This window comes from Mustela erminea, chromosome 14 (genome assembly GCF_009829155.1).
Source record: "Mustela erminea isolate mMusErm1 chromosome 14, mMusErm1.Pri, whole genome shotgun sequence".
NCBI lineage: Eukaryota > Metazoa > Chordata > Mammalia > Carnivora > Mustelidae > Mustela > Mustela erminea.
Genome location: NC_045627.1, coordinates 50,728,094 through 50,755,717, shown reverse-complemented (window position 1 = coordinate 50,755,717; position 27,624 = coordinate 50,728,094). Strand labels below are relative to the sequence as shown.

The 27,624-nt window shown below is 42.9% G+C and overlaps 1 protein-coding gene across 9 annotated transcripts in view; it reads left to right on the top strand.

Moving 5' to 3' along the window:
* Nucleotides 1-4,447: 4,447 nt before the first annotated feature.
* LOC116573565 (anthrax toxin receptor-like) overlaps nt 4,448-27,624 on the top strand; it is a 37,032-nt gene continuing 13,855 nt past the window's right edge. The window contains exons 1-9 of one of the 9 annotated variants that reach the window (XM_032313748.1): nt 4,448-4,949; nt 20,916-20,987; nt 22,177-22,248; nt 25,085-25,166; nt 25,269-25,302; nt 26,329-26,408; nt 26,485-26,553; nt 26,899-26,976; nt 27,074-27,134. In XM_032313748.1, the coding sequence (XP_032169639.1) occupies nt 4,681-4,949; nt 20,916-20,987; nt 22,177-22,248; nt 25,085-25,166; nt 25,269-25,302; nt 26,329-26,408; nt 26,485-26,553; nt 26,899-26,976; nt 27,074-27,134 (817 nt within the window). In that variant the 5' untranslated portion in view covers nt 4,448-4,680. Of the gene's footprint in view, nt 5,051-5,112; nt 5,248-7,038; nt 7,077-18,506; nt 18,609-19,179; nt 19,227-20,545; nt 20,575-20,915; nt 20,988-22,176; nt 22,249-25,084; nt 25,167-25,268; nt 25,303-26,328; nt 26,409-26,484; nt 26,554-26,898; nt 26,977-27,073; nt 27,135-27,624 lie in introns of those variants that run through there. The other 8 variants (XM_032313750.1, XM_032313743.1, XM_032313749.1 and 5 more) reach the window with 8 other exon arrangements.

The window sequence follows — 27,624 nt, the reverse complement described above, 5'->3', positions numbered from 1 at the left end:
TCAGATTACTAGAAAAATTTAATACTTAATGACTTCTTTTTTTTTTAAAGATTTTATTTATTTGACAGAGAGATCACAAGCAGGCAGAGAGGCAGACAGAGAGAGAGGGGGAAGCAGGCTCCCCACTGAGCAGAGAGCCAGATTCGGGGCTCAATCCCAGGACCCTGAGATCATGACCTGAGCCGAAGGCAGAGGCTTAACTCACTGAGCCACCCAGGCGCCCCCTTAATGACTTCTAAAAGAAATAGAAGCACTAAATAATCCAGTGTGTGTTGGGTCTGGCTGGCATAACAAAGTACCACAGACTGGATGACTAAACAGAAATTTATTTTCTCACAGTTCTGGAGGCTGAAAGTCCAAGATCAAAGTGCCAGTATGGTTGTTTTCTGAAAAGACATTTCTGAAAAAGACATTTTCAGACATTGTCTGAAAAGACAAAAGGCAGCAGGCATCTGCCTTCTTGTTTTATCCTCACTTGGCCTTTTCTCTGTGTCTGCACGGAAGGAGAGCTCTAGTTTCTCTTCCTCTTCTTATGAGGACACCGGATCTGTAGGATGAGACCCCAGCCTTCAGACTTCACTTAACCTTTATCACCTTCTTAAAGTCTCTGTCATCTCCAAAAACAATCACATTGTGGGTTAGAGTTCAAAATATGAATTTGGGGATGGGCGCTACAAGTCTATAACATTCAACAAATATTAATTAAATTATATGGGTAACTTCAAGACTTTCCACAAAGAAAACATGCACAGATGACATCATACCCAATATTCAAGAAGCAGATTGTTGTGATCATATTCAAAGTCTTACCAAGAGAAAAGAAAGTAAAACCACTCCTAGGTGCATTTTATGAGGCCAGTATTATGTGACATTAAAACCAGAAAAAGATAGTACAAAGATAGAAATTGTAGGCCAGCTTCTTGCATAATCACGGGTAATTACAAACTAATGGTAAATTTAATCCAGCAGTGTTTTAGCAATATTTTCATAGCCAAGCTGTTTTTTTAAAATAAAATGTTAAAGTTGGTTTTATATGCATTAATATAATTAACTACAGTAATAGATCACTGGAGGAAAATACATTTATTCATGACTTGTTGCAAACCAAGACTAGTAGGAAAACACCTAATCTCATAAAGTATGTCTATCAAAAGCCTTCAATATAGATTATTCTTCGTGCTGGTGTATTAGAAGCAATCTCTTTAAAATCAAGAATTCCTCCATCATAGTTTTTAGGCAACATTTAACAGGGGAAGTAGCAAAATGTGTGTATGTGTGTGTGTGTATCTGTAGAGAATATATATATATATATATATATATATATATATATTCTAAAACATTACTGGAGAATCACTATATATTATATATAATATATATATAATACAAATTATATAATATATAGTGATTCTCCATATATATAATATAATACAAATTATATAATATATAGTGATTCTCCAGTAATGTTTTAGAATAAGAGAGCCAGCAACTTGGGTTAATAATTAATACATTAAAACATTTCTCCACAATACCAATAACAGTTCAAAAACTTAGCAAGAGAGATTAAGATCTTCATGGGAAATTTTACACGAAAGGTAACAAAAAGACTTAAATAAATGGAGAAAAGGCCAGGTTCTCTGGCATGTGGAGTCCAGATGGCAGATTCAACTCTCTCCAAATGTATCTATATTTTTAACGTTATTGTAATCAAATATTAAGACAGTTTGAGGGAGTGGAGAATTGATGAGCTGATTCTAAAATTTACATGACAGAACAATGGCTATAAAGAAAAATAAGGTGGATGATTTATCCTGTCCCTGCTAGGGCTTGCTGTAGAACTCTGTATGCTAGATTAGTAAGCATTGCCCTGTGTGTATCAGATTTGGCCAGGCTGTCTTCTGATAACAACCCTCTCCCAATCTGATCAACTTAAAACACAAACATTATTTTCCACCCATATTTCTCACTCTCCCACATATATACATCCATCTCAGATTCCCAGGAGGGCACTGAACAGCACAGCTGCTCAGGTACCAGGCTGTTGGGTCCACCTGAATCATACCTAGATTCTTAAAGTTTCTGTCCAGAAGTGGCATGTATACTTCTGTTAACATTTCGCTGGTGGAATCAAGTCCAAGCCTACCATGAATGTGGTAGGGAAGCACAATCCTTCCCTACAAGAGGAAGGGACAGCAAGGAAAAATAATACAGTCATCCACACTATATAATTTTTAAAAGTGTGGTATTGACACTATCACTATAAACCAGTAGATGGATGCATGGAATGGATAAGAGAGCACAGATCCACATCCACACCTGCATGGGACTTGCAACACATCACAGGTGACATGCAAATCATTCAGAAGAAGATGGAATAGTCAACAAATGGAAAAGGACAGTGCTGGGACATGTTGCTCTATATGTCATAAAACATGAAGTTAGATTCCTGGCATAAATCACACTTCTTATTTAAGATCAATTATATACTTCAATATGAAATAAATCTTCAAAACTTTAATATAAAATGTGTTACAATTTAACAAGGAAGAATTTCTTAAATAGGCTACAAAAGAGGATATAAAACAATACAAATCTTAAACGTTTTCCAAAATGACATGTCAACCCATTAAAATCAAGAACTTCTGGCTTACTAAAAGGCAATAAATAGAGGGGGAAACAAGCCACACTCCAGAAAAGAATAGTTGCAACAATTGATAAAAGATTAGTATGCAGAGACATGTCCGCTAAATAAAATACTTCAATTTATGTTCACCTCTCATGGCAAATATATTCAACTCACACATTCCCTCAGATAATATACACTTATTATGTTCAGTGTTTTCCCCATATTTCCCCAAATACACCATGTGCAGATGCATATGGACCAAAACCCATTTTAATGTCTAATTCTATAAAACTGTCTGCAGTTTTCCTAACAATAGCTTAAGTTCTGAAGATCTGTAGGCAGCAGAGAGAGTCAATTATCATAAGGTTTCACTTATTTGTGGAGAACAAACAGCATGGAGGACATGGGGAGTTAGAGAGGAGAGGGGAGTTGAGGGAAATTGGAAGGGGAGGTGAACCATGAGAGACTATGGACTCTGAAAAACAATCTGAGGGTTTTGAAGGGACGGGGGGTGGGAGGTTGGGGTACCAGGTGGTGGGTATTATAGAGGGCACGGATTGCATGGAGCACGGGGTGTGGTGCAAAAATAATGAATACTGTTATGCTGGAAATAAAAAATAAAAAAAATAAAAATAAAAAAAAAAAGAAAAAGAAAACTAGGTTGTCTCCCAATGCCTCTAAGCTTCTCCCTTTTGTCAGCACTATTTGTGAGACTGTAGTCAGAAATCACAGAATTTTTAAGTTAAAAAAAAAGGAATGCCAAGAACTTGATATGAAAAAGATAAACATCCATATCAGGGAATGAGTAGAGGCAGGAACCAGTGCTTCAGGAAAAACGAATATGCTAATGAGAGATGTATACCAAATCCTAAATATCATTTAAGATATCCTGTGATTTTAAATACCACTTCAAAAATTCATACATACACAGAGTTTTTAACCACTTCCAATTTTTATGTAATAAGTATTGAAAGATATATTTTAGCCTTAGAAGGATTTGGGGGATATATCACTCTTCCTTTGTGCATATAAATATGAAGAAAATAAATTTGTTAATGAGGGGCACCTGGGTGGCTCAGTGGGTTAAAGCCTCTGCCTTTGGCTCAGGTCATGACCCCAGCGTCCTGGGATCAAGCCCGCATCAAGCTCTCTGCTCAGCGGGGTACCTGCTTCCCCCCCCCCACCTGCCTACCTGCCTATTTGTGATTTCCGTCAAATAAATAAATAAATAAATAACTCTTAAAAAAAATAAATCTGTTAACGAATTTCTATATATTTTTCCCATCACAGTATAAGTGATGGAATCGCCTTTGACTCAAAGTTGTCAATGCCTTTATTTTTCCACGAAGCACAGGCAAACCATCTCCATGCACCCTCTCTGCATTTCTGATTCCCAGAACTTATGCACATAGGAAATGGTTCTCTTGTATGTCACTACATTGGGGTGATTTGTTACATAGCAGTACATAACCAGAATGTCCCTCATTCACAAAGGACTTTGGAATGCTTGCACAAACCTTCTTGACCTTCTAGATCTTTCCATGTCTATGGGTGATGTCAGTGTTCACACCAATGACCTGTACTGTAGTCTCCCAGTTCCTGGACCTCCTTACCTACATGGATGCCCACTTCAGCTGCCTGCTTTCAGTTATAAAAAGGCAGGGTCTTGAGGATTTGAATGGACATCTGGAGGGTTTGGGATAAGGAACAAATGATGGCCCCATCCTAATCCCCACCCAAAGATCCCATGGCTCCCACCTGGGGTTATCAACAGGCAGGGTACTGAGCAGAGCTGCAGGTCACAAAGTCACCATGCCAACCCTCCTGCCCATCATAAGGGACATCACAGGGAATTCTGCCTCTGTGGGGCAGGGAAAGAGCCACTCAGGTAGTAGGGCCATCACCCCAGAGACAGCCACTTGCCTCTTCCGCCCCAAGGGCAGATACCAGGTGGAGGCTTTCAGAGAAATTTGGGGCAGTGCTGGAGGGGACAAGACCCCAGGGCACAAGATTTGGGGGGAGACAGTGGATGAGGCAGAAGCCTGTGGTGGTTGGGCATGGCCAGCACTAATTCCACCCCTGCTCCAGTAGAGAGTGGGGTCTCGGGCACAGCTAAGAAAATAGGGAGCAGCAGCATCTGTGTCCCAGGCCCTGCACTTTCCCTGTTCCTGCTCCTGTTGCTGCCACCTCCACTGCTGAGCACAAGGAGCTTCCTGCACCACCTCCCAGCTGGGAGATCTTTCCACCACCGCGCCAGGCACTACAGGAACAAAGCTGATCTGAGAACCTGCGATAGTGCCTTTAACATCTTCTTCCTCCTGGACGCGTGAGCAGCTCTCCCACCCTGGCCCTGGATGTCCCTCAGGGCACCTCTGACCTCAGGGCATGAAGTGGTTCAAGGAGATCCCAGCCTCTGGGAAAGGAGAGGTGGAGACAGTCTTAACACCTAAGATAAAACCCCTTTTTCCTGATGTAGAAGGAATGCTCCAAGAATTTATTCCCTGAGAATTTTCTTTTTGGAAAGGAAAAAAAGCCACTGTACAGTTTTTGGGTGACTCTCAGACCCTCCTCTGACATGGCCAGGATCTGTGCCCTGCATGCCCCTTAAACAGCTGGATGGGCAGGTGATTGTTAGAAGCCCCTTTTCAGCAATTTTTAGAAGCTCACTGGGTTTCAGATTCTTTTTTTTTTTTTTTAAAGATTTTACTTATTTGACAGACAGAGATCACAAGTAGGCAGAGAGGCAGGCAGAGAGAGAGGAGGAAGCAGGCTCCCTGCTGAGAAGAGAGCCAAATGTGGGGCTCCATCCCAGGAGCCTGGGATCATGACCTGAGCTGAAGGCAGAGGCTTTAACCCACTGAGCCACCCAGGTGCCCCTGGGTTTCAGATTCTGTCTGTGCAGTTTTCTGCTTGTGTTGCTTTTCACCCAAGTAGATTCTATTTTTATTAGACTCCAGAGAGATTCCCTGTTGGGTCTGTTGGACCTTCTCAGAGTGTCACTGCTTAGAAAGTCCTTTGCTTTCCTGCCAAGGCTTTTGCTTCCTTCTTCAACCACTTGGAGACCAAATTCCAGAATGTGTTACACTTGCAGAACAGCTAGGTATGACCAGGTGTTATCCTGGGAAGCTGGGCTGTGCATTAAGCACCCTGTGGCCCTCAGAGAAGAAAAGGGGGTAGATCTTCATGCTTGGAGAGACTGGAGTTTTGCCTTGTTTCCATTTCCAACTTGTCTATTGGGTTGACCCCTTCAGTAGTAATAATAATATGACCATCCTTAATGTCATCGTTGAAGCACATTTTGATTTCCAAAGCCCATACACTATACTTCCATCACCCTCAAAACCATCCTAGAATGTAGAGTAAGGAAGAATGTAGGGTAAGAAAGACATTTTGCATTTTCACTCTCTTGGAGAAGCAACAGGATCTAGAGGTTGGATAAAGTAGCTCCAAGGCTGGTGGGTGATTCCAAAGACCCCCCTCATCTGCCATCCTGTTACAGTGCCCTTCTTCATGACCCTAGTAGTGTGGGCAAAACCCAGCCCTGGGTTGTATTGGGAAGGATTCTGGGTATAGGTGTGGCCTCTGAAATAATAGTAATTAAGCAATTTCTACATGCCTGCGATGAGCTGAACTAAGCCTCCCAAAGCTTAGGGAAGTAGATTTTATTTCTCTATGAGGGTGACGAAAACGAGGCTGAGAGGGATTAGTGATTTGCTCAATGTCAACTGAGTCAGTTTGTTGCAAATCATTAGATAGTGGGGGAATGTTCCTTTTCCTCTCTTCTGAGGAGGGTATGCAGTGAGGGAACAAGAAAGGTGCCAGAGAAATGGCTTCCTGAACAAAGAGGTCCCCACTTCTTGTCCCTTTCATAGCTCTGCTCTTTCCCCCTTTAGCTTTTAAATGCTGGGATGTGGTACTGTTCTCTCTGATCACAGCTGGCTGTAGCTGTATGTTGATGTGAAGGGTATGGACCCTACTCTGAAGTCTGAGAGGGCAAGGGAGGAAGGGGAGCAATCAAATCCCCTGTACCCTCACTCGTGCTCCAGGATCAAGGCCCCCCAACCCTTATTCTGACATGTTACCCAGGTAGCCAGAACTGAATCCTGCTGGATGCACTGATGGGAGGAGGAGCTGAGGGGGTCCATGAAAGAGCCCTTATACACCCCTTTCACAGCTCCCAGAGCCATCAGTGAGGGGTCTGGCTAGAGCCTGCCTGCAGTTAACCAGGCAAAGATTGTCTGAAACCACAGAAAACTCCTCAGCCCCAGGGAAATAATCTCTGTGTGACCTGGGCACAACTAGTGTGGTTGAAGATGGCTTTACGCATTGCTTTTGAGGGCCAACTTGATGAGAAATTCCTGGAAGGTGAGCACATAGTCCCTCTGGCATTTCTCCCTGCTGCTCTCAGAGGAAGGGGAGTAATGACCACTGAGGATCATTTTTGCCCACACTGGTGAGTGAGGCAGACTGCACTAACCAGTCCTGTCCCCCTGGGCAACATGTTTCACCTCTCTGTGCCCCAGATTCCCCTCTGTGATGGGGATCTTCATACCCAACTCACCAAGTTGTGATGAGAATGAGGGGGAGTTTGTATGCAGTTTGCCCAACATAGCGTCTCATGGAATCATAGAAGATGAGTATAAAATGCTGCTAGGGAAAGCAGAGTCGGGCACACCAGGGCTGGGGACTCCCTGGCACTACAGGGACCCCTGACAAAGCCCTGACTCCCTGGCTTGACTCTCTTCTGACATGCCCTTTTGGGTGGCAGGATACAGGTCAAATGCCTGTGCTGGTGACACTCCCAAGGTTCTCTGGGGCCTATCATCCATGTGATGAACAGTCCTGTTCATTCATTCATTCCCTTAACAATTCATCCACTCACAAATAATGTCTGAGCAAGTGCTATACATCAGTCACTATTTGGATGTGCAGGTAAGGCAGCAAACAAAACTGGACAAAGTCCTTGTCCTCCTGGAGTTTCCATGACTAGAGAGGGAATAAATCAAAGAGGAGAGGAAATAGTGTATTAGGTAGGATAAGCACCAGGGGAGAATCAGGGAAGGAAGATGAAAGTACTGAGGGAGGGGCCTTTCTGATGAAGTGGTCAGGGAAGGCAGGGCTGGCAGACTAAAAGGTAGAGGGAAATAAGAGGGTGTTTTTGAGCAGAGAGGGCATACAACTAGATCTTGGTCTGAAAGGATCACAATTGAGGGGCCAAAGGACAGAACCCACCAGGAGACCACTGCAGGGGTCTCTGGGGATCCAGGGAGATGATGGTGGTGTGGACCCGTGGGGTAGCGGTGGGGGTGCAGAGTGGCTAGATTCTGAATCTATCTTGAGGAATACAGACAGTTTGGATGGGGGAGCCCAAATGTGGCTGTAGACTGGGAACAAGGGGAAGGAGAAAAAGTAGCTTCATCACTGAGTCTTCCTCTCCACTGTGGGTAAATATTTTCTATTTCACAAATGAGGGGGGAAAAAAGGTCACTCAGGGCCAGAAATGACCCCCTAAAGCCCTCAGAAGGGAAGACATGGAGCAGTAATTGAAATCCTGGGATGTCTTCCTCCAAAGCCCATGCCAAAGAGTCCAAGGCTGCGCGGGTCCCTGAGAATCGCTGTCTGCAGGAAGGTCTTGAGTGGTTCATTTCCGCCTTATTCATTAGATTCATTAAATTGAATTGGATGAAAATTAGTGAGCTCTACCATTGCCCCAGGGCTGACTCCCTTTGAGGGCCAGGAAACTCCAGGTTAGGGGAATGGCCTGTGTAAAGTCCTGAGTGTGAGACCCTCAGATGATCTCAGAGTATGAGGAGGGAGGGAGGGTAGAGGAGGAGGAAGAAGGAAGGGGCTGGCCAGTGGTGGGCCCTTGGGCCTATCTGAGCAATGTGTGTTATATCTTAAGGGCATCTGTGGGATTCACTGAAAGAAATACTTTTATCAGAAGAGAGATGGATCGGATCTGTGTTCTTGAAAGAACTCCATATTCCTTAAGGATTAGATAGGAAAAGAGACGGAGGGCACATGAGTGGAATTAAAGGGGAAAATTCTAGAAGTTCAAAGGAAGCCTGACAGGCTGGGGAAAAACAAGTGGGAAACAAGATCAGGTGTGCCAAATGAGAGAAAAGGGAGACAGACTCTCCCAAAGCTCCTACATATGTGGCACAGTTGGAGTAGGAAGGGCTGGTGTAGACAAGACAGGCAGTTCTTTGGATCCATCATGCCAACAACATGGGTATGTCACTGTGAGTGCACTGTGGATGACAGGTCTCATAGCTTCTTTTTCTGATGTTAAAAGATAAACTGAGGCACTTTGTAATTTTTAAGAATTAAAGTATACATGGATTTACATTAAGTCACACCAAACTTAAGTTGTTAGGAACACTACATTGGCAGGATCTAGTGCCAAGATTTATATAGAGAATATGTAAAAGAAAAACAAAGAAATTATTTTAATATAATAGTTTAAGTAGTTACTTGATTTGGGAAAAGCGCAATTAGCTGTTTTTTATTGGTTTTCTTATACAGGTTACCAAGACATTAGAACCACCTAGTCTAATGACTTTTGCCATAGATATTATGCTACTGTTCATTCATTCACCTTTTTTTTTTAATTTCAGAAGTTTTGCAGTCTAGAAGTTAAGTTACAGTTTGTTCCATCTCACTGAAGTTGTCCCCTATTCTTGAGAATAGGTCAGTTCAGTTAAACAGTTGTATCTCATTTAATGAGGTATTGTTACAGAGGGGCTCCCAAAGTTAGACCTATACCATGTGAACATTCAGGTATTTAATAAGATGCATTTTAATGAGAACAAAAGAAAAATTAAGGGTTAGAGCAGACTACAAACCAGATTCTGAGACCAGAAAGCTGTCAATTGAGAAGGTGTGCAGACATAGGGCTCTTAAATGTGAGCTTAAAGCATCTTGTGTAGTTTGAATGTTCCTGGTGATGTCAATGGATGTTCAAATGATTGTTCTGAGTGGCCTACCACACAAATGTTTCCTGTGCATGAGACATTGTGTTGATTTCTATGAAATTTATATCGAGTTATCCAGCTCAGTTTTGCAGGGCTTTGGGAAAAGAGCAGTTTTGATCTTGGTGATTCCAAATCAGAAGGGAGGGAGCAAATTGGAAGCATTAATTTAGAGAACTGTACACAGATATAAGGGAAATAGAAGTTAGGATCCATTACATTTTACAGGTAGATAGCAACACCACAAAGACAAGAACAGGTCTAGCTAGAATCTGATCTCCATGAGGGTGTGTTATAGATTTTACTGCTTTTTACAGAAAGACAAAAAACAGTTTTTATTGAAACATAATCTTCCTCTTTACCATTATCCCAATTTCTAGCAAAAATAATCTCAGTAAGAATAATTTATGAAATCACTCTAGTCTCATTAAACTGGGCTTAATTATTTCCATGAGTGCAGGAAGAATAATTATTTTAAGTATAATCTCAGATATGATATACCAGTTAAAGCTTTGATGATATCTAAGAGGACTTATTGTCTCCATTAGGGTCCACCTCATTTTTAATTCTGGTAATAAGAAATCTTTGATTAGATTTTGTCATTGTTGTTTTCTGTGATTTTGTGATTAGATTTTTTTAAGCTAAGAAGCCAAACAAATCACTTGCCCAATTTCATCCTGTTAGAAGGAAATCAGATTCTTATTTAGCTTACACAAATACCTATATTGTCACGTAAAGTAAGAATACTCAAGGAGCACCTGAGCGGTTCAGTCAGTTGAGCATCCAACTCTTGGTTTCGGCTAAGGTCATGAGCTCAGAGTCCTGAGATCGAGCCCCACCTGGCTCTGCAGAGAGTCTGCTTTGGATTCTCTCCCTCTCCACTTCTACCCCTCCCTTCACTCTCTTTCAGAATAATAAATAAATAGATTATCTTTAAAAAATGAATACTTAAAATTTTCTGAAGAACAGAAGGATCAGATAGAGAGTAAAAGATATTTTATTTTCAGTAAAAAGTTTGTTCACTAAATTTCTATAAATTATAATTAGATTCAAAGAAAGGATAAAAATGACTCCTTAAATCTGGAGATGGAGGAACAGAAAAGCCAGCAATGTTTAAAAATAAGATAATAGGGGCGCCTGGGTGTCTCAGTGGGTTAAAGCCTCTACCTTTGGCTCAGGTCATGATCTCAGGGTGCTGGGATTGAGTCCCGTATCGGGCTCCCTGCTCAGCGGGGAGCCTGCTTCCTCCTCTCTCTCTCTATCTCTGCCTGCCTGTTTGTGATCTCTCTCTGTCAAATAAATACATTTTAAAAAATCTTTAAAAAATAAAACAAAATAAATAAAATAAAAAAGGATCATAAATTCATAATAATCCTCATGAGTTCTTCTAGTACTATGTAATTAATTCTTGATTAATGTTTAATCTTCTGTTAGAAATTCTATGAATCCATCATTTTCTCCATTAGTGTTCAGAAAATTCTCCCCCACTTCAGTTAAAGTTATCTGAAACTTGTACCTGGAAAGTTACCAGAAAAGGTCCTTTCCATAAATCTCTTTGAACAGAAACTAATTCTGCAAAACCACTAGTGTAAAGCAGTAACTGTCTATAAATGTCAAAAGACTTAAAAGCTTAAAAGCTGGAATATTAAAGATCTGATGAGGGTTCATTACAGTGCAATTGACAAGAAATTTCACTTTTTCTTTGACATACTTCTTAAGACCATAATTAGAATTATGACAGATAAGATATTACCAAGACATTGATTTCTTGGAATTCCATACAATTTCTGGAACTTACCTTAATAACATAGATCCATACGAGTATAACCTAAAAAAAGTTTAACATATCTTCTTATTTGAGAATGCTTCCCACGTAATTCACCATGTCAAACTAGCAAAATTAGCTTAATATGTCTCTTTTATTTTTTTTTATTTTTTTTTTATTTTTTTTTATTTCCAGCATAACAGTATTCATTATTTTTGCACCACACCCCGTGCTCCATGCAATCCGTGCCCTCTATAATACCCACCACCTGGTACCCCAACCTCCCATCCCCCGTCCCTTCAAAACCCTCAGATTGTTTTTCAGAGTCCATAGTCTCTCATGGTTCACCTCCCCTTCCAATTTCCCCCAACTCCCTTCTCCACTCTAAGTCCCCATGTCCTCCATGCTATTTGTTATGCTCCACAAATAAGTGAAACCATATGATAATTGACTCTCTCTGCTTGACTTATTTCACTCAGCAGAATCTCTTCCAGTCCCGTCCATGTTGCTACAAAAGTTGGGTATTCATCCTTTATGATGGAGGCATAATACTCTGTCCCCAGGGGTACAGGTCTGTGAATATGTCTCTTTTATAAGGAGAGCAAAAAATATTTTGAGATGTTCCAGGGACCCTCTTAAATATCCCAAAGTCATCCTGAGGTTAAAAAGACGTCATTTTGAAATTGGTAAAGAGAAGTTTATTTAAAAAAGAAAAGAAAAGAAATCAGCGCAAGGAAGGAAGCAAGATGGTGGAAAAGTAAGGGACCTCATTTCATCGGTCTCTTGAATTTAGCTAGATAACTATGAAATCATTCTGAACACCCATGAATTCAACCTCAGATGTAGGAAGAGAGTAACCAAAACCCTGAAAGTAGAAAAGTGACCACTTTTTCCAAGGTAGGAGATACAGAGAAGTGAATCTGAGGAAAGATACCAGAAGATAAATGGAGTGGGGAAGGACCCTCTGTAAGCTGGCTACCAGAAAGTGATATATCTCCAGAGGGCAAAATCAGAATCCTTAGAAATCTGCTCCAGTGAGAGACATCCCTGTCTGAATGGTGCTCAGGGGATTAAATGAGAAGATCTCTAGGTGGGACAATGTGGTCTCAGGATCCCCGGAGTCACAGAATTAAGAGAGACTCCTGAGCTGGTCAAGTTCCAAAGCAGTGGAAAGGGGAAACTTGTTCTGGTCAGTGAGCCCAGAAGGGGGCTCTCAGCTCAATCTGCCAGGCCAATTGGGTGGTCACTCTCTTGCCTGTGGACCCTGCAGAGGACTGGAAACACAGAGACCATTCACCATCCCCTGGGAGGGGCAGAATGGGTGCACTCGGAATCCGCACCACAGCCCTACAGAGAGCATTAACACAGGACCCTACAACTTTCCCCTTGAGGACTGCTGTGGACATGCACCACAAGAGTCTGCAGAGTTTGGCACCCAAAAAAGTAGAGAGCCTTGATCCCCGAGAGTTTACTAAGGAGAAGGAACTGCGTCTTTTGGTTCTAGGGCCATTTGTAGCCATTTTTGTTTCGATCCTCTAAAGAGGCACAGAAAGTCTTAAGGGAACAAATGGCACACAAATGACATACAAAGGACTAGCTTACACTGAGGTCAGACACCTGGCAAGGGGAGGGGCTACTCCACCCAGGAAAGACACCTGAGAAGCAGCACAGCCGGCTACCCCCCACCAGAAGACCAACTGAAAGAAGAGGAGCAGAGCAAGCATACAGACCCCACAAGACTTTAAAAATACAGTGCCAAGGAAAATAGTATATAGAATTTGAGGCCTTTTTCTCATGATTCATTTATCTCTCAGTTTAAAATTTTTCATTTCTTTTTTCCCTTTTCAACTAGTTTCTTATCAACTCTTTGTTTTTTTAAGTCTTTTTTTAAACTCTCTTTTAAAACTTTTTTAAACTTTCATTTTTTGCATTTACATTTTATAGATCTATTCTTCATTTTTGGCTTCCTTTCACTCTATTCAATTTTATTCACTCGTTTTGGTTTCTGATTTTATTCACTCATTTTGACTTCCTTTCACTCTATTCAATTTTAATGTGTGTGTGTGTGTGTGTGTGTGTGTGTATAAAGTTTTGCTTTCTTTACAATTTTGGGATTTAGTGTCTTCTAACACATAAACCAAAATACACTCAGAAACAGGTGGATCACCCTGTTTTGTCCACCTAGTGAGATTATATTCTCTCTTCCCCTCCCCTCCTTTTTTCTTTTTTATTTCATTTATTCTTTTGCTCTTCTGTTTTGGTTTCTGACTTCTTAGGATTTTTCTAGTGTGTAGTTTGCTTGAGTCATGGTTGATATTTTTTATTGTTCATTCGTATATCCATTCTTCTCTGGGCAAATTGACTAGAAGTAGGAATTCACAACAAAATAAAGAAGTAATACTCTCTGCCACAGATCTAACTTGATATGGATATAAGTAAAATGTCAGACCTGGAATTCAAGATAACAGTTATAAAGTTATTAGTTGGACTGGAAAAAAAGGGCAAAAGACACTAAAGAATCTGTTGCTGCAGAAAGGAGATTTAATTAGCCCAAAATTAAAAATTTTCTAACTGAAAGGCAGTCTAAATTGGATGCTCTAACAGCTAGGGTTAATGAGGCAAAAGAGAGAGTCAGTGACACAGAAGAAAAATTGATGGAAAGGAAGGAAGCTGAGGTAAAGAGAGAAAAACAACTAATAGGCATGGAGAGGATTTTTTTTAATTTAATTTTATTTTTTTCAATGTTCCAAAATTTATGCACCACACCCAGTGCTCCAGAAATCAGTGATGCTACAAAATGTACCAACATCAGAATTATTGGAATGACTGAGGATGAAGATGGAGGTGGGGTGGGTGGCAGCAGAAGGTGTATTTGACCAAGTCATAGCTTAGAACTTTCCTAATCTGGGGAAGGAAACAGGCATTCGTGTCCAAGAGGTAGAAAGGACCTCTCCCCAAATCAATAAAAAATAGATCACTCTGATATATAATAGTGAAGCTTCCAAATTTCAGAGACAAAGAAAAAATACTGAAAGAAGCTCAAGAAAAGAGGTTTCTAACCTACAGAAGTAGGAACATTAGACCTGCATCAGACCTATCCACAGAGACATGGTAGTCAAGAAAGGGCTGATATGATATATATTCAGGGTACTTAATGAGAAAAACATGCAGCCAAGAATACTTTATCCAGCAAGGATATCATTCAGAATGGAAGGAGAAATAAAGAGCTTCCAAGATAAACAAACTGAAAGAATATGTGACCACCAAACCAGCCCTGCAAGAAATATAAAAGAGAGACCCTATAAGCAAGGAGAGAGCCAAAGAGTAACATAAACCGCAAAGGAACAGACAATTTACAGAAACAGGGACTTTACAGGTAATACAATATCACTAAATTCATATCTTTCAATAGTTACTCTGAGTGTAAATGGGCTAAATATCCCAGTCAAAAGACACAGGACATCAGATTGTTCCCCTGAAACAAATAATTCATTGTTAATTTAAAAAAAGAATGAATGGGTCAACCAGGAAATAAAAGAATAATTTTAAAAGTTCATAGATGCTAATAAAAATGAAAACACAACTGTTCAAAATGTTTGGATACAGGAAAGGGGGTTCTAAGATGGAAGTACATTGCAATGCATGCCTCTCTCAAAAATTGGAAAAATCTCAAATATAAAAGCTAACCTTACACCTAAAGGAGCTGGAGAAAGAATAGCAAATAAAGCCTAAACCAAGCAGAAGAATAGAAATAATTAAAATTAAGAAATAATTAAGGTTAAGATTCAAGCAGAAGTGAATGAAATAGAAACCAGAACAGTAGAACAGATCAATGAAACTAGAAGCTGGTTCTTCGAAAGAATTAATAAGATCAATAAACCCTAGCCAGACTTATCAAAAAAACAAAGATAAAGGACCCAAATTAGTAAAATCATGAATGTAAAAGTAGAGATCACAGCCAAGACCAATGAAATATGGTCAATTTTAAGAACATATATAAGCAACTATATGCCAACAAATTGGACAATTTGAAAGAAATGGATGCATTCCTGGAAACTTATAAACTACCAAAACTGAAACAGGAAGAAATAGAAGATCTGGACAGATCCCATAACCAGCAGGGAAATTAAAGGAGTAATCAAAACTTCCCAAAAAACAAGAGTCCAGGGCCTTATGGCTTCCTAGGGGAATTCTACCAAGTATTTAAAGAAGAAATAATACCAATTCTACTGAAGTTCATTTTTTAAAAAATTTTTTACTTCTTTTCAGTGTAACAGTATTCATTGTTTTTGCACCACACCCAGTGCTCCATGCAATCCGTGCCCTCTCTAATACCCACCACCTGGTTCCCCCAACCTCCCACCCCCCACCCCTTCAAAACCCTCAGATTGTTTTTCAGAGTCCATAGTCTCTCATGGTTCACCTCCCCTTCCAATTTTGAAGCTCTTTTTTAAAAAATGGAAATGGAAGGAGAAGGTCCAAACATTTTTAGGAGGCCAGCCTCACCTTGATCCCAAAGCCAGACAAAGACCCCAACAAAAAAGAATTATGGACCGATATCCCTGATGAACATGGATGTCAAAATACCCATACTATGAGAGACTATGGACTCTGAAAAACAATCTGGGGGTTTTGAAGGGGCGGGGGGTGGGAGGTTGGGGTACCAGGTGGTGGGTATATAGAGGGCAAGGATTGCATGGAGCACTGGGTGTGGTGCAAAAATAATGAATACTGTTATGCTGAAAATAAATAAAAAATAAATTAAAAAATACCCATACTGGCCAATAGGATCCAACAGTACATTAAAAAGATTATTCACCACAACCAAGTGGAATTTATTCCTGGACTGCAAGGGTGGTTCAACACTTGAAAATCAACATGGTACATCACATTAATAAAAGTAAGGATGAGAATCATATGATCCTCTCGATTAATGCAGAAAAAGCATTTGACAAAATAAAAATCCTTTCCCTTTTTTTATTGTGTTATGTTAGTCACCACAAAATACCTTATTAGTTTTTAATGCAGTGTTCCAAGATTCATTGCTTACATACAACACCCAGTACTCCATGCAATATTTGCCCTCCTTAATTCCCACAACATCCTTTCTTGATTAAAACTCTTCACAGTGCTTTGGTGAGTGCTGTGAAGTGTGTAAACCTGGTGATTCACAGACCTGTACCCCTGGGGATAAAAATATATGTTTATAAAAAATAAAAAATTTAAAAAAAAAAACTCTTCACAGTGTAAGGACAGAGGGAACTTACCTCAATATCATAAAAGCCACCTACAAAAAGCCCACAGTATCATTCCCAATGGAGGAAAAACTGAGAGTTTTTCCCTAAGGTCAGGAACATGACAAGCATGCTAACTCTCACCATTATTGTTTCAACATATTACTAGAAGTCCTAACCTCAGCAAAAAGAAATAAAAGGCATTCAAATTGGCAAAGAAGTAAAACTCTCAGTCTTTGCAGATGACATGGTACTCTTTATGAAAAACCCAAAAGACTCCACCCCAAAATTACTACAACTCATACAGCAATTCAGTAATGTGGCAGGATACAAAATCAATGCACGGAAATCAGTTGCTTTTCTGTACACTAACAATGTGACTGTAGAAAGAGAAATTAGGGAATCAATTCCCTTTACAATAGCACCAAAACCCATAAGGTACCTATGAATAAACCTAAGCAAAGAAGTAAAGGATCTATACTCGAGGAATTACAAAACACTCATGAAAGAAGTTGAAGAAGACACAAATGGAAAAATATTCCATGCTCATTGATTGGAATAATAAATATTGTGAAAATGTCTATGCTACCCAGAGCAATCTGCACATTCAATGCAATCCCTATCAAAAATACCTTCAACTTTTTTCACAGAGCTGGAACAAATAATCCTAAAATTTGTATGGAACCAGAAAAGACCCTAAATAGCCAGGGGAATGTTGGAAAAAAAAAGAAAGCCCATGCTGGTGGAATCACAAAGTCTCACTTCAAGCTATATTACAAAGCTGTAATCATCAAGACATCATGGTACTGGATCAAAAACAGACACATAGATCAATGGCACAGAATAGAAAACCCAAAAATAGACCCTTGACAGCATGGTCAACTAATCTTTGACAAAGCAAGAAAGAATATCCCATGTAAAAACAACAATCTCTTTAATAAATGGTGTTGGGAAAATTGGACAACCACATGCAGAAGAATGAAACGGGACCGCTTCCTTATACCACACACAAAAATAGACTCAAAATGATTAACTTATTTCACTTAGCACAATACCCTCCAGTTCCATCTACATTGATATAAATTATAAGTATCCATCATTTCTGATGGTTGAGTCATATTCATACATATATATATTTAGATGCCACATCTTCTTTATCCATTCATCTGTTGAAGGACATCTGGCTCTTTCCACAATGGGGTTATTGTGGACGTTGCTGCTATGAACATTGGAGTGCAGGTTCCTCTTAATTTCACCACATCTATATCTTTGTAGTAAATACCTAGTAGAACAATTACTGGGTCATAGAGTAGTTCTATTTTTAACTTCCTGTGGAACCTCCAGAGTGTTTCCAGAGTGGCTATACAAGCTTTATATCTGATGCCTTGTCTTCCTCAAGGATGGATTCTGTAAATTTATTTAGTTCTTTGAATGAACAATGTTCTATTTCTTTGTACATTCTGTGATTTTGGTTGTTGTTGGAAATTTGATTTGGATTATTACAATGTAGTAACTGTAGAAATAAGATTTTCTAAAAAAAAAATTCTCACTGGTCTCAGGGGTGTTTTGCTCCTTCTACATGTGTAGAAGTTCATTTGTTTGGGGGGAGGGGGTTTGGGAGAAGGGGGTGGGATTATGGACACTGGGGAGGGTATGTGCTTTGGTGAGTGCTGTGAAGTGTGTAAACCTGGTGATTCACAGACCTGTACCCCTGGGGATAAAAACATATGTTTATAAAAATAAATAAATAAATAAATAAATAAATAAATAAATAAATAAATAAAAAAGAAGTTCATTTGTTTTGAGATCGTTCCAAATTACATTTTCAAAGAATGTATCTTGTGTGGGGACACTGGAGTTTCTGTTTCTTTGGCTAATTTTCAGCTTATATTTTGACAGCGATTCCTTTGAATGCCGGCAGTTTGAAACAAATATAAAAACACCGTAACATTAAAAAAAACAAAAAACAAAAAACACAAGAAACAGAGAAGAGAAACTCTTCCACTTCCAATTAGGTAGATGTTATTTACTGGGCTTTCCTTTACCACTTAACTAGACTTGTTCTGAACCTAGGGATCAACCGAAGGTGAAAGTTTATTTATTTTTTTAAAAGATTTTATTTATTTGACAGACAGAAATCACAAGTAGTCAGAGAGGCAGGCAGAGAAAGAGGAGGAAGCAGGCTCCCCACTTGAGCAGAGAGCCTGATGTGGGGCTCAATCCCAGGACCCTGGGATCATGACCTGAGCTGAAGGCAGAGGCTTTAACCCACTGAACCATCCAGGTGCCCCCAAAGTGAAAGTATAAAGTGTTCACAGAATATGCTTCTGGCTGAGCATATGTGTAGCTTTCTAAATTTATCTGTGTCCACAACTACCTTTGCAAATCCTAAATTAACCCCCACAGCAAGTTTAGAGAAAAGATGTACACAATAATTTATAAGTGAGGTCCACACTGCTCCCTCTGGTTCAAGAAGTTGGAACTGGACCACAGATCAGGACTCAAACTGCCACCAGACTGGAAAAAGAATGGGGGAAGGGTGATTAAAAATGCCACCAAACTTTCCTATTGTTACAGGATTTCCTTCTTTAGTGCCTGCGGTTCTTGGTCACACTGCTGCCAAGTATGAAGAGGTAGACCAGATGGAGAGTGGTGGGCAGCAGAGCAAACTTTATTGAGCCATAGTAAAGTGACAGTACAAAGCTCCTGAAGAGGGAAGGAATCCGAGAGGAGTTGCCACTGGAGTTTTTAAGTCTAAGTGTTTTTATGAGCTTGTAGGTGGGCTGTTTTAATCTGATTAATCCTCCCTGCACCTATCATCCAATCAGGGTTTTGTCATCTATCACATGGGAATGGGTGAAGGGCTCTTTCCTGGGTGGTGTAAAATCCTCTAAAGGGTGATTTCCTCTTAGGATGGGGGCACTTTTGCCTGCTTGCCTCTCTTCCAACTGTCCTCCATCAGTGTCATCCCAGTCTGCCCAGTCGAACAGGGAGAGCATGAGCTTTACAACTGGATCTGGAGTCAGATCTATACTACCCATGGAAATTGTGCCAAATTCTTTGAACTATGAGAGCCTCAGTTTTCTTGACTGCAAAATGGAAATAATTCTGATATCACAAGCCTGCTCTGGAATTGGAAATCTTTAATGTAAAGTGCCTCATATATACAGGCTCCATGAATGATAATCTGGACATACTTAGGATCATCTATCCTTGTTTCCCTCACTATCTAGTGACAGTTTTAGAAGTAGCTTAGAGGAGGCAGAAGGAATGGTGGAGTGGAGAAAGGATGCTTCTGGATGTGTGGGACACATGTAAAAACATGTAAACATGACATTGGGAATGTAAATGAACATAGGGATCATTGGAAGAAAAGGAAAAGCCTCCTTGAGGGTTTCTCTGATTCTGACATATGTTCTCTGACTCTGGCTTATGTTCTCTGACATAGGACATGTAAAAGGCAGGAACCATTCACAGACCCAAGGAAAGAATCCAGGCACCAGCACCAGTCTGTTTCACTCTAACCATCCATAGAACCCTGACAAAAACACTTAGTCAATAAACCTTCAGAAACTGGAATTGTGCAGACCTACAGAGATATGACATTACAAAGAATTTTGAACCCTGGGCAGCTAAGGCACAATAAAGTTCTTCCCACCTAGGCAGAAGGGGCCATCATGAGGCATCAACCTTCTTTACTCTCCTACTCTCCATCCAGGGATTAATGTGGGAGCCAACCGGAACCAAGAATCTGAAAGTAGGGACAGGAGAGACCTGTAGTTTTCCCTTCTGGTTGTAGCATGATGATACCACAACAGCACTGTCCTGGGTCTATTCCAGTCCCTCCCCTGGCAGTGGGGCTAGAAAAGTCCTCCTGCATCCATAATGGCTCAGCTTTGCAGGCTGATAGGAAAGAGGGAAATAAAATAGTCCTAGTAGCACATCCTCTGTGCTGAGGTCAGGACTTCTACCAATGTGTTGGTAAGTGGGAAGGGCGGGCAATAGAACAACATATCAGAATCAGTGGGGACTTTTCTATACTCCTTCCTTCCTTGCCTAATAGCCTCATCTAACATGACCAACCATCTGGGTTTGTATCCAAAGTCCCTCATCCTCAAGCATGGGTCTATGTGGTCATCCTCCCCACCACTTCCACTGATGATAGTCACCACCAAGGTAACCCACTAAGGTGTTTGGAAGACATCAGTTATGTGGGCTGTAGATGAGCTTGCCAAAGGGACTGTGGGAGGTAGGGAGGCAGAAATACTGCCTACCTGATGGAGGCACATAATCCCTCTGATCAATGTTGTTTTGGCTTTCAGGTCAGAAACTGCAAAAGACTACTGGGAAGAATCACAGAGACTTGTGGAGGAAATGCTGAAGAGGTTCACAAAGTAGGCTTGTGTTTCCCTCTGCCAGGCAGAGTACACAGCTCTTTAGCTCAGTAGGCATGAGTATCCCTCCAGTCAGGAGCACAGAGCCCAGGGCAGTGTCTTGAAATAGGAAAGGATAGATCAGTCATTCCATTGGTTCATGGCAGGTTTGACTGGCTCCTGCCTGAGAGTCAGGCCATATTGTTGGGGACACAGGCAAAACAGTAGCAGTAAATAAACACTTGCTTAAACAATGCCAGGGGCCAAAAGAAAAGGCAAATGACTTATGGCAACTTTAAGGAAAAATTAAAAATTCACAGAAAAAGTTCAATGATGGTTTCCCAGGGGATGTGAAATTTGATCTAATTTTTTAAAGATGGGAAAAAACAGGGTAACAGGAACCATCAGGGAGATTTCTTATGGAGTAAGAGGTCTTTTTGGGTGCAGGATAGGGTTATAATTCAGGGGAGGGCTGAGAGATAAAGCCAGATGGGTCAGCATGGAGCCAAAACACAGTGACTCATGCCAGGCCATGGGGCTTGAATTTTCTGCTGTGATCTATAGGAAGCCACAGATAATTCTTGTTTAAGGGTGTGAAAATACCAAAGTTGTGCTCTAAGAAAAAAAAAAAAAGTCTGATCATAGTAGTAAATGAGTTGGGAGAAGAACCAAAAGCAGTTTAGCTAAGGAATAATGAGAGTCAGCAGACCAGAAAACAGTGACCAAGGGGAGGAAATGAAGGGATGTATATTCATGCCTACCAAAAGAGAGAATAACTTTTTTAGAAGAGAGAGAGGTGGGGAAGGAGTTCCAAAGTATGTTGCAGTAGAGGAGAGGCCATTTGGGAGGCCCTCTTGCAAGAGTATGAAGGTGTCTATCTCCTTGAGTTGCACTGTGCATATGCCTGTGTGTGTGTGTGTGTGTGTGTGTGTGTGTGTGTGTGTGTGTCTGTCTGTCTGTCTTTTGGAGAGAGTGTAAGGGTGATTCAGGATGCCATTCTCACACACTCTTCCAGGAAGGCTGCCCATTTAACAGGCCTCAGAATTTCTTTGCTAAAATTACAAGAAGTTCTGGGGTTTGGAAAGCAGGGCCCAAAACAGAATAGTTGAGGTGGGGACAGGGAAACTCTCATGCATTCCCTCCCTGATTGCCACTGGTTTCATCTGAAACTGTGTCGATGGCTTCTCACAAGCATGTCCTTCCTCCCTAGCCCAGCCGTGAGGATCAGCATAGTCACCTACAATTCACAGGGTGAGACCCAATTGCCACTCACCATACACAGGCAAGTGCCACGTCGACCCCCAAGGCAGGCCTTAGTGGGTGAGACCCCAGAAAGATCAAGGGAGCTGAGAGGTTCCCTGAGACCACAGTGGGAATCCCAATGGTGTGTGCATGGGCTGGCCTGAGATTCCTTCATTGTGCACCCTGACCCCCAAGCTCTGACTCCTCTCTTTCCTCTGGCCCCTGGCTGCTCTGAAAATGGCCAGTCCTGTACTGGTAGACCATCCCTGTCCCTCTAAGCCCTGTGATCACATGTCTGAGTTCTTCTCTCTATGCCCTTCCCTGTTCTTAGAAGTGGCTGTCAGTGAGGACTCCCTGGATGGGGTAGGACAGATGTGTGTCTTACTTATGAGCAGTACCAATGATGGGTACTTGCTCTTGTGTGTCACTTTCTGCCCTGGGCCAGTGGGGCAGGGAGAGACAAAGTCAGTAGCAGAGGGGAAAGGATGGGATGGGCAGCATCAAAGTGTTGATGGGTGTCGATGAAGCAGATCTTGGTCCCTTAGTAGGTCTGGGACAGGGGAACCAATGAGTGGAATCCTGAGCACCAAGTTGGGATAGAATGATTCAGGGTGGGTCATGGTGCGCTAAGCAGTTTTCTCAAAAACCTGGAGATAGGAAGTTATGGAGCTTCTGGGTGGCTGAAAGGTTAAGATTCTCATGGACATAAATGGCTGAATCCCAATTTAGAGAGCGAGAAGGACCAAAGAGAGGTTGAGCACCCTTAGGACTGAATGGACCCAGGATTTATGACATAGACCCACCATTCAGTACCATGGAGAGAAACCAGGTGTGCACAGTGGTGATGTCAGTGCATGCAGACTGCACTCTCATCTCTGACTCCAGGAAAAGCAATGAATGGGATGGCTGCTCCAAGCATTAGTGGAGGCAAAGATTTGTGCATATGTATGGTTATGTGTTTAGGACAGAGAGAACTGAGTGGATATGAGCTGAGTGGAAGGAAACAAGTCCATTGGGGGTGACGCTGGCAGGTGGCAGAGAGATGCAAGGCTGTTGGACAGGGGGCTCTGGTGAAAGAGCTGTCACTGGGGAGGGGAAGTCTTCTGCCTTCTCTAAGCAGTCTCAGGGCCCATGTGAGAAGCTGTGTGGAGACTCAACGAGGGCCTCCTGGTCCTCTCTGGACAGGAAACATAATGACATCTTCCACAAATGAGGTTTCAGGAGTGGCAGTGTACTCAGGGGAGTAGAAAAGATGTGAAATGAGATGGGGCAAGATGTGCAGCTGGGAGGAGAGCTCACACTCAGATCATGGTCCTAAGGCTGTCAGCTCCTGAGAAACCCAGAGAATCTTGACAGGAGTTAGGCTCCACCTGAGACTGGGCCTTCCCAAACGTGCCCCACTGCCTAGGTGTTGAGGAAGCCTATGGCTGAGAGCCCAGGTAGACCCTGGCTTTCAGAGAAAATCCCGGAGGGGGCAATGTTACCTGATACAAGTGTGACTCTGGAGGTTCTGCAGAGAAGGTGGGACCAAGGCTAGGACCTTGCTTGGTGCTTTCTGAGCCCGTCCTGCTAGGATTGAGTAGGCTGAGGAGACATAGTCCAAGAGGGATTTTTTCCCGAATGTTGAAGAAATCAGATGGCACAGGGGCTAAGAAGACCCAGAGGTGCTGCCCAGGTGGGTGACAACAGGAGAGAGATGGAGAGGCTCCAAGGAGTTGAGACAGGTATTAAAGAGGAAGAGAGACTGCTAGGGGACAAGGAGCCTGGTGTCCTTCCCACGGACAGAGCTGGGAGTAGGGCCAGAGGGGCAGCACTCCCTGGAGGGAGCCTGTTGGACTAGACAGTGGTAAGAGATGAGTTCCCCCATATTTGGGATACTGTCACAAAATACAAATCTTCCAGTGTATGATGAGAAAGAAGGGGAGAGTGCTTCTGCTAGACAGGCAGTGCCTGGTGTGGCTTCCACTGGCCCCAGGTCCCAGGCCTCACCTCTTGGGCTGGGCTGGGCTGGGCTGTGTGGGGCTGGACCTGGGGCTCTCAGGTCTACCCCATAGCAACACCTGCACTCTCCACAATGAAAAGCCTTCTTGGGTCCACACTCTCCTAGACTGGCTGTGCCAGCCTAGCTCATCACATGGGATTGGCCTGAACCTAAACACCCAGACCCTCATGTATCCCAGTCTCACCCATGAGTTCTGCCTTCACAGCAGCTGTCTGGCCACAGAACTGTGGCAGCCCAGGGTCACTCCTCAGGGCCACTTCCCCAGGCTTTGGCCTTTTCCAGGAGCACATGGACTCAGGAGCCCTAGTGTGCTCATGAAGCAGCTTGCTACTTTCTTTAGCACCAGTCCAGAAGGGAAAGAATCTTGGGGAGACCATGTCAACCTCAGGGGTCTGTGGCAGTGGAGGATGGGACAGGACAGGAGCATCAAACAGCAGGATGACTTTTCCAAACTCAGTCTTACATGTTGGAGGATAGTGTGCCTTCCTGAGGGACCTAGTAACTTCTAGCAGCCCTGCCCATTACACTGTGAGTGGGATTCACAGTGACACCTCCATGGGTGTGCCCCACATTCACCCTGGGGCCTTGGGGGTCCCCCAGGTCTGTGTGCCTGAGACTGTGACAAGTGCAGAGAAAGCCAGGCCATACCCATGGGACTAGCAAAGCAGCATCTCCCACCCTATGCTCACCCGAATGGAGACAGCGGAGGCCTGAGCATGACCTGTCAATATCAAGGACAGGGGGCTGAAGGTCATGACTGGGCTACTTGACTTGAGCCAGACATGTACACACAGCACAGTGGCTCCAGAACGGCTTGGGGCTGCCTTTAATATTAAGACCAAATTACATTTCAACACTTTTTCTGATTTTTCAGAAAGGAATTTGAAGAAGCTCTTAAAAATCTTAAGACAGTACAACTTTCAGGAGAAAACCTATTGGAGACAGGATTTGTAAAGGTACTAACTCTAGAGCTCTGAGGACTTCTGCTTTATGGAATTCTCAGAGTATCCCTGGGTCCTCCCACTGCCCTCCACCAATACTCCTTCATTTCCTTGCAGGTAAATGAGGACCTTCGAAAAGAGCATCTCCTAAGTAAGCTGCCTGGTGACTTCACTGTGGGCAGGTTGTGGGGGCAGAGCAGGCCTGGGCCTCGGGGAGGTCTGGTACAGACCGTTACTATCACTGACTCTTGGAACAAGGCGCTGTCCTCTCTGGGCCATGGGTCCCTCCTCTGCAGGGAGGACGAAAACCATCCCTAGTAATGTATCTCAGAGTAACACGGGGCCATACATGTACCTTCTAAGTTCTTGGTAACTGAGAGGTGCTTGAACTATACTTGGGCTGCCTGAACAAAAAAACAGAAAAGCTAGGGGACCAAGAGCAGACAAGATTCCATTTTCAGAAAAAAAGCGCTGGATTTCACCCTCGCTACCCACACTTTGTCTCCACCACATTTCTGGCCCTGGCTCCTTTCCCTTCGGTTCCTTCCCTCTGGCTAATGTCATCCTGTGACTGTGTCCCCAGCACTGGAAAAGGCTGTCCTCGGCCCAGAACCGTCTTCGTCTAGACTGCAGGGTTACAGCCCTTGCCGGGAAGGAAGTGTGGGCCTGGTGGGGAAGTGCACTGAGCTGGCCATGGGGTCCACAGCCCGAGAGTCTCCACCTTGTCTTCTGGATCCCTGGGTGCGCAGGTAGAGCAGGACTTTCTGAGGGCACTGCCCTGAGCCAGAACCAGGCTTTCCACTGCCCTGTGGGACATCTGGTACAGTCGAGTCTGGCTGTCCGTCCCTTTGCTCAACTGAAAGGCTGATGCTTGTGCAGTAAAGTAGCTGGAGTTACCTTTCAGAGCAAGGGTCGTACGTCTGGTCATAGTGACGGTTCAGTAGGAAGGGCCAGAGCGAGGCTCAGCGCTGTCATCTATAATGTAGGTCCCGGCTAAGGCCCTTCTCCCTCCAGGGCTGGCTGCTAGCCCTCCAGACATTGCTGATGGTGGGTGCTCGGGTCGGGGGGCCTCTCCTCTGGAGGAGGAAGTGTGGTGAGCAGCACGGTGCTCCAGCAGCCTGTGGAGAGTCACCCTGGGGGCCTTTACTGATCAGGACACTCCCTGCCTCCTCTGCAGACCCACGTAAGAACAGCCTGATTATTGCGGTGACCACTGCACCCCTGAAACCATCATCAATACCGATGATCAAGGCCGAAGTGAGTCCAGCTCATCATTATTAGCATTCTGCTGCATATTTCAAGTATCTTATACTCAAAGTCTTATTTGTCTTAGGCTGAGGAGGCTCAGAGGATGAAGGGCTCCCTTTACTTCATGACTTTGAACGATTATGACAGAGCGCAGGTAATTACGAGCAGGTAACCAGGTGCCACCTGTGAGCCTATATGGAGAAAGCTTTCATAGGTGGTTTTCCCAAGGTTACATGAGGATGGACCTCTAACCCACCCCTAGTGTCTGGACAGCAGATAGCCACTGCAGAAATGAATGACAATTGTTGTGTTAAACCTACATGTGTAAGGGCTTTTCTTTCCCGAAGGGCGGGCTGCCGGCCGACACCAGGGTCTGGCCCTCAGAATCTATAAGCAAAAGACTGTCTCCTGGAATGGGGACTTCTGTGTCTTCAACTGCTTGTGAACACCTCATAGTTACCACTTCCTGTGAGTCCATGACACTTCTTCCTCTTTGTAGCTAGTTGACATTACAGGAAGAGAATCCCAGGTGTATGCAACAAAGGGGCTCAAGGAAATGGATCTCGCTTATCAATCGGTGAGTCTGCATTAAATGTGAGAAGGGGACAAGGAGGCTTCTCACCATGCTACCACAATCCACTGTCCCTGACCTGCTACTGCTTTCTCTTTTCCAGCTTGTGGCCAATACCTGTAAGAAAATGAATTCAGCCGGCGTTTACTTTGTCTGTTTATTTGGTAAGAGATGCAGCCACTGTTCTATATAGAAGGGTTTGGGGAGTGTGTGCATGTAAGTGTACATGTGCGACTGTGCTCATGGGCTCAAATGTGTGGGAGTCTGTGTTCATCTGAGTGTTAGTGTGACTGAGTGTGTGTTTGGTGTTAATGTGACTTGTGTGAGTGTCTTGTCTTTGCATGGTGAATAAATCCCAGGGCCAGAGCACCTAGAAAAGCTGTCAGGGATGAGCACAGACTCACTGTGGCTCAGGTGACATCTCCTACACAGGACCCTGAAGGCACTGAGTAGGCCCCTTCCCAAACCCCAGCCTGGCCTGGGAGTGTGAGGTCCCTAGCCTCCATCAAGGCGAGCCAGGTCTTCCCTCAGTTCTAAGGCTGAGGCGCGGGGTGACATTGGGCTTCCTGCAAGCCCCTCTGTCCACTTTCCAGGGTCTAGTCCACCCTGGAAAGGTGGACTTTGAGGCCTCATTCCCAGGAGTCTGCCCCTTGC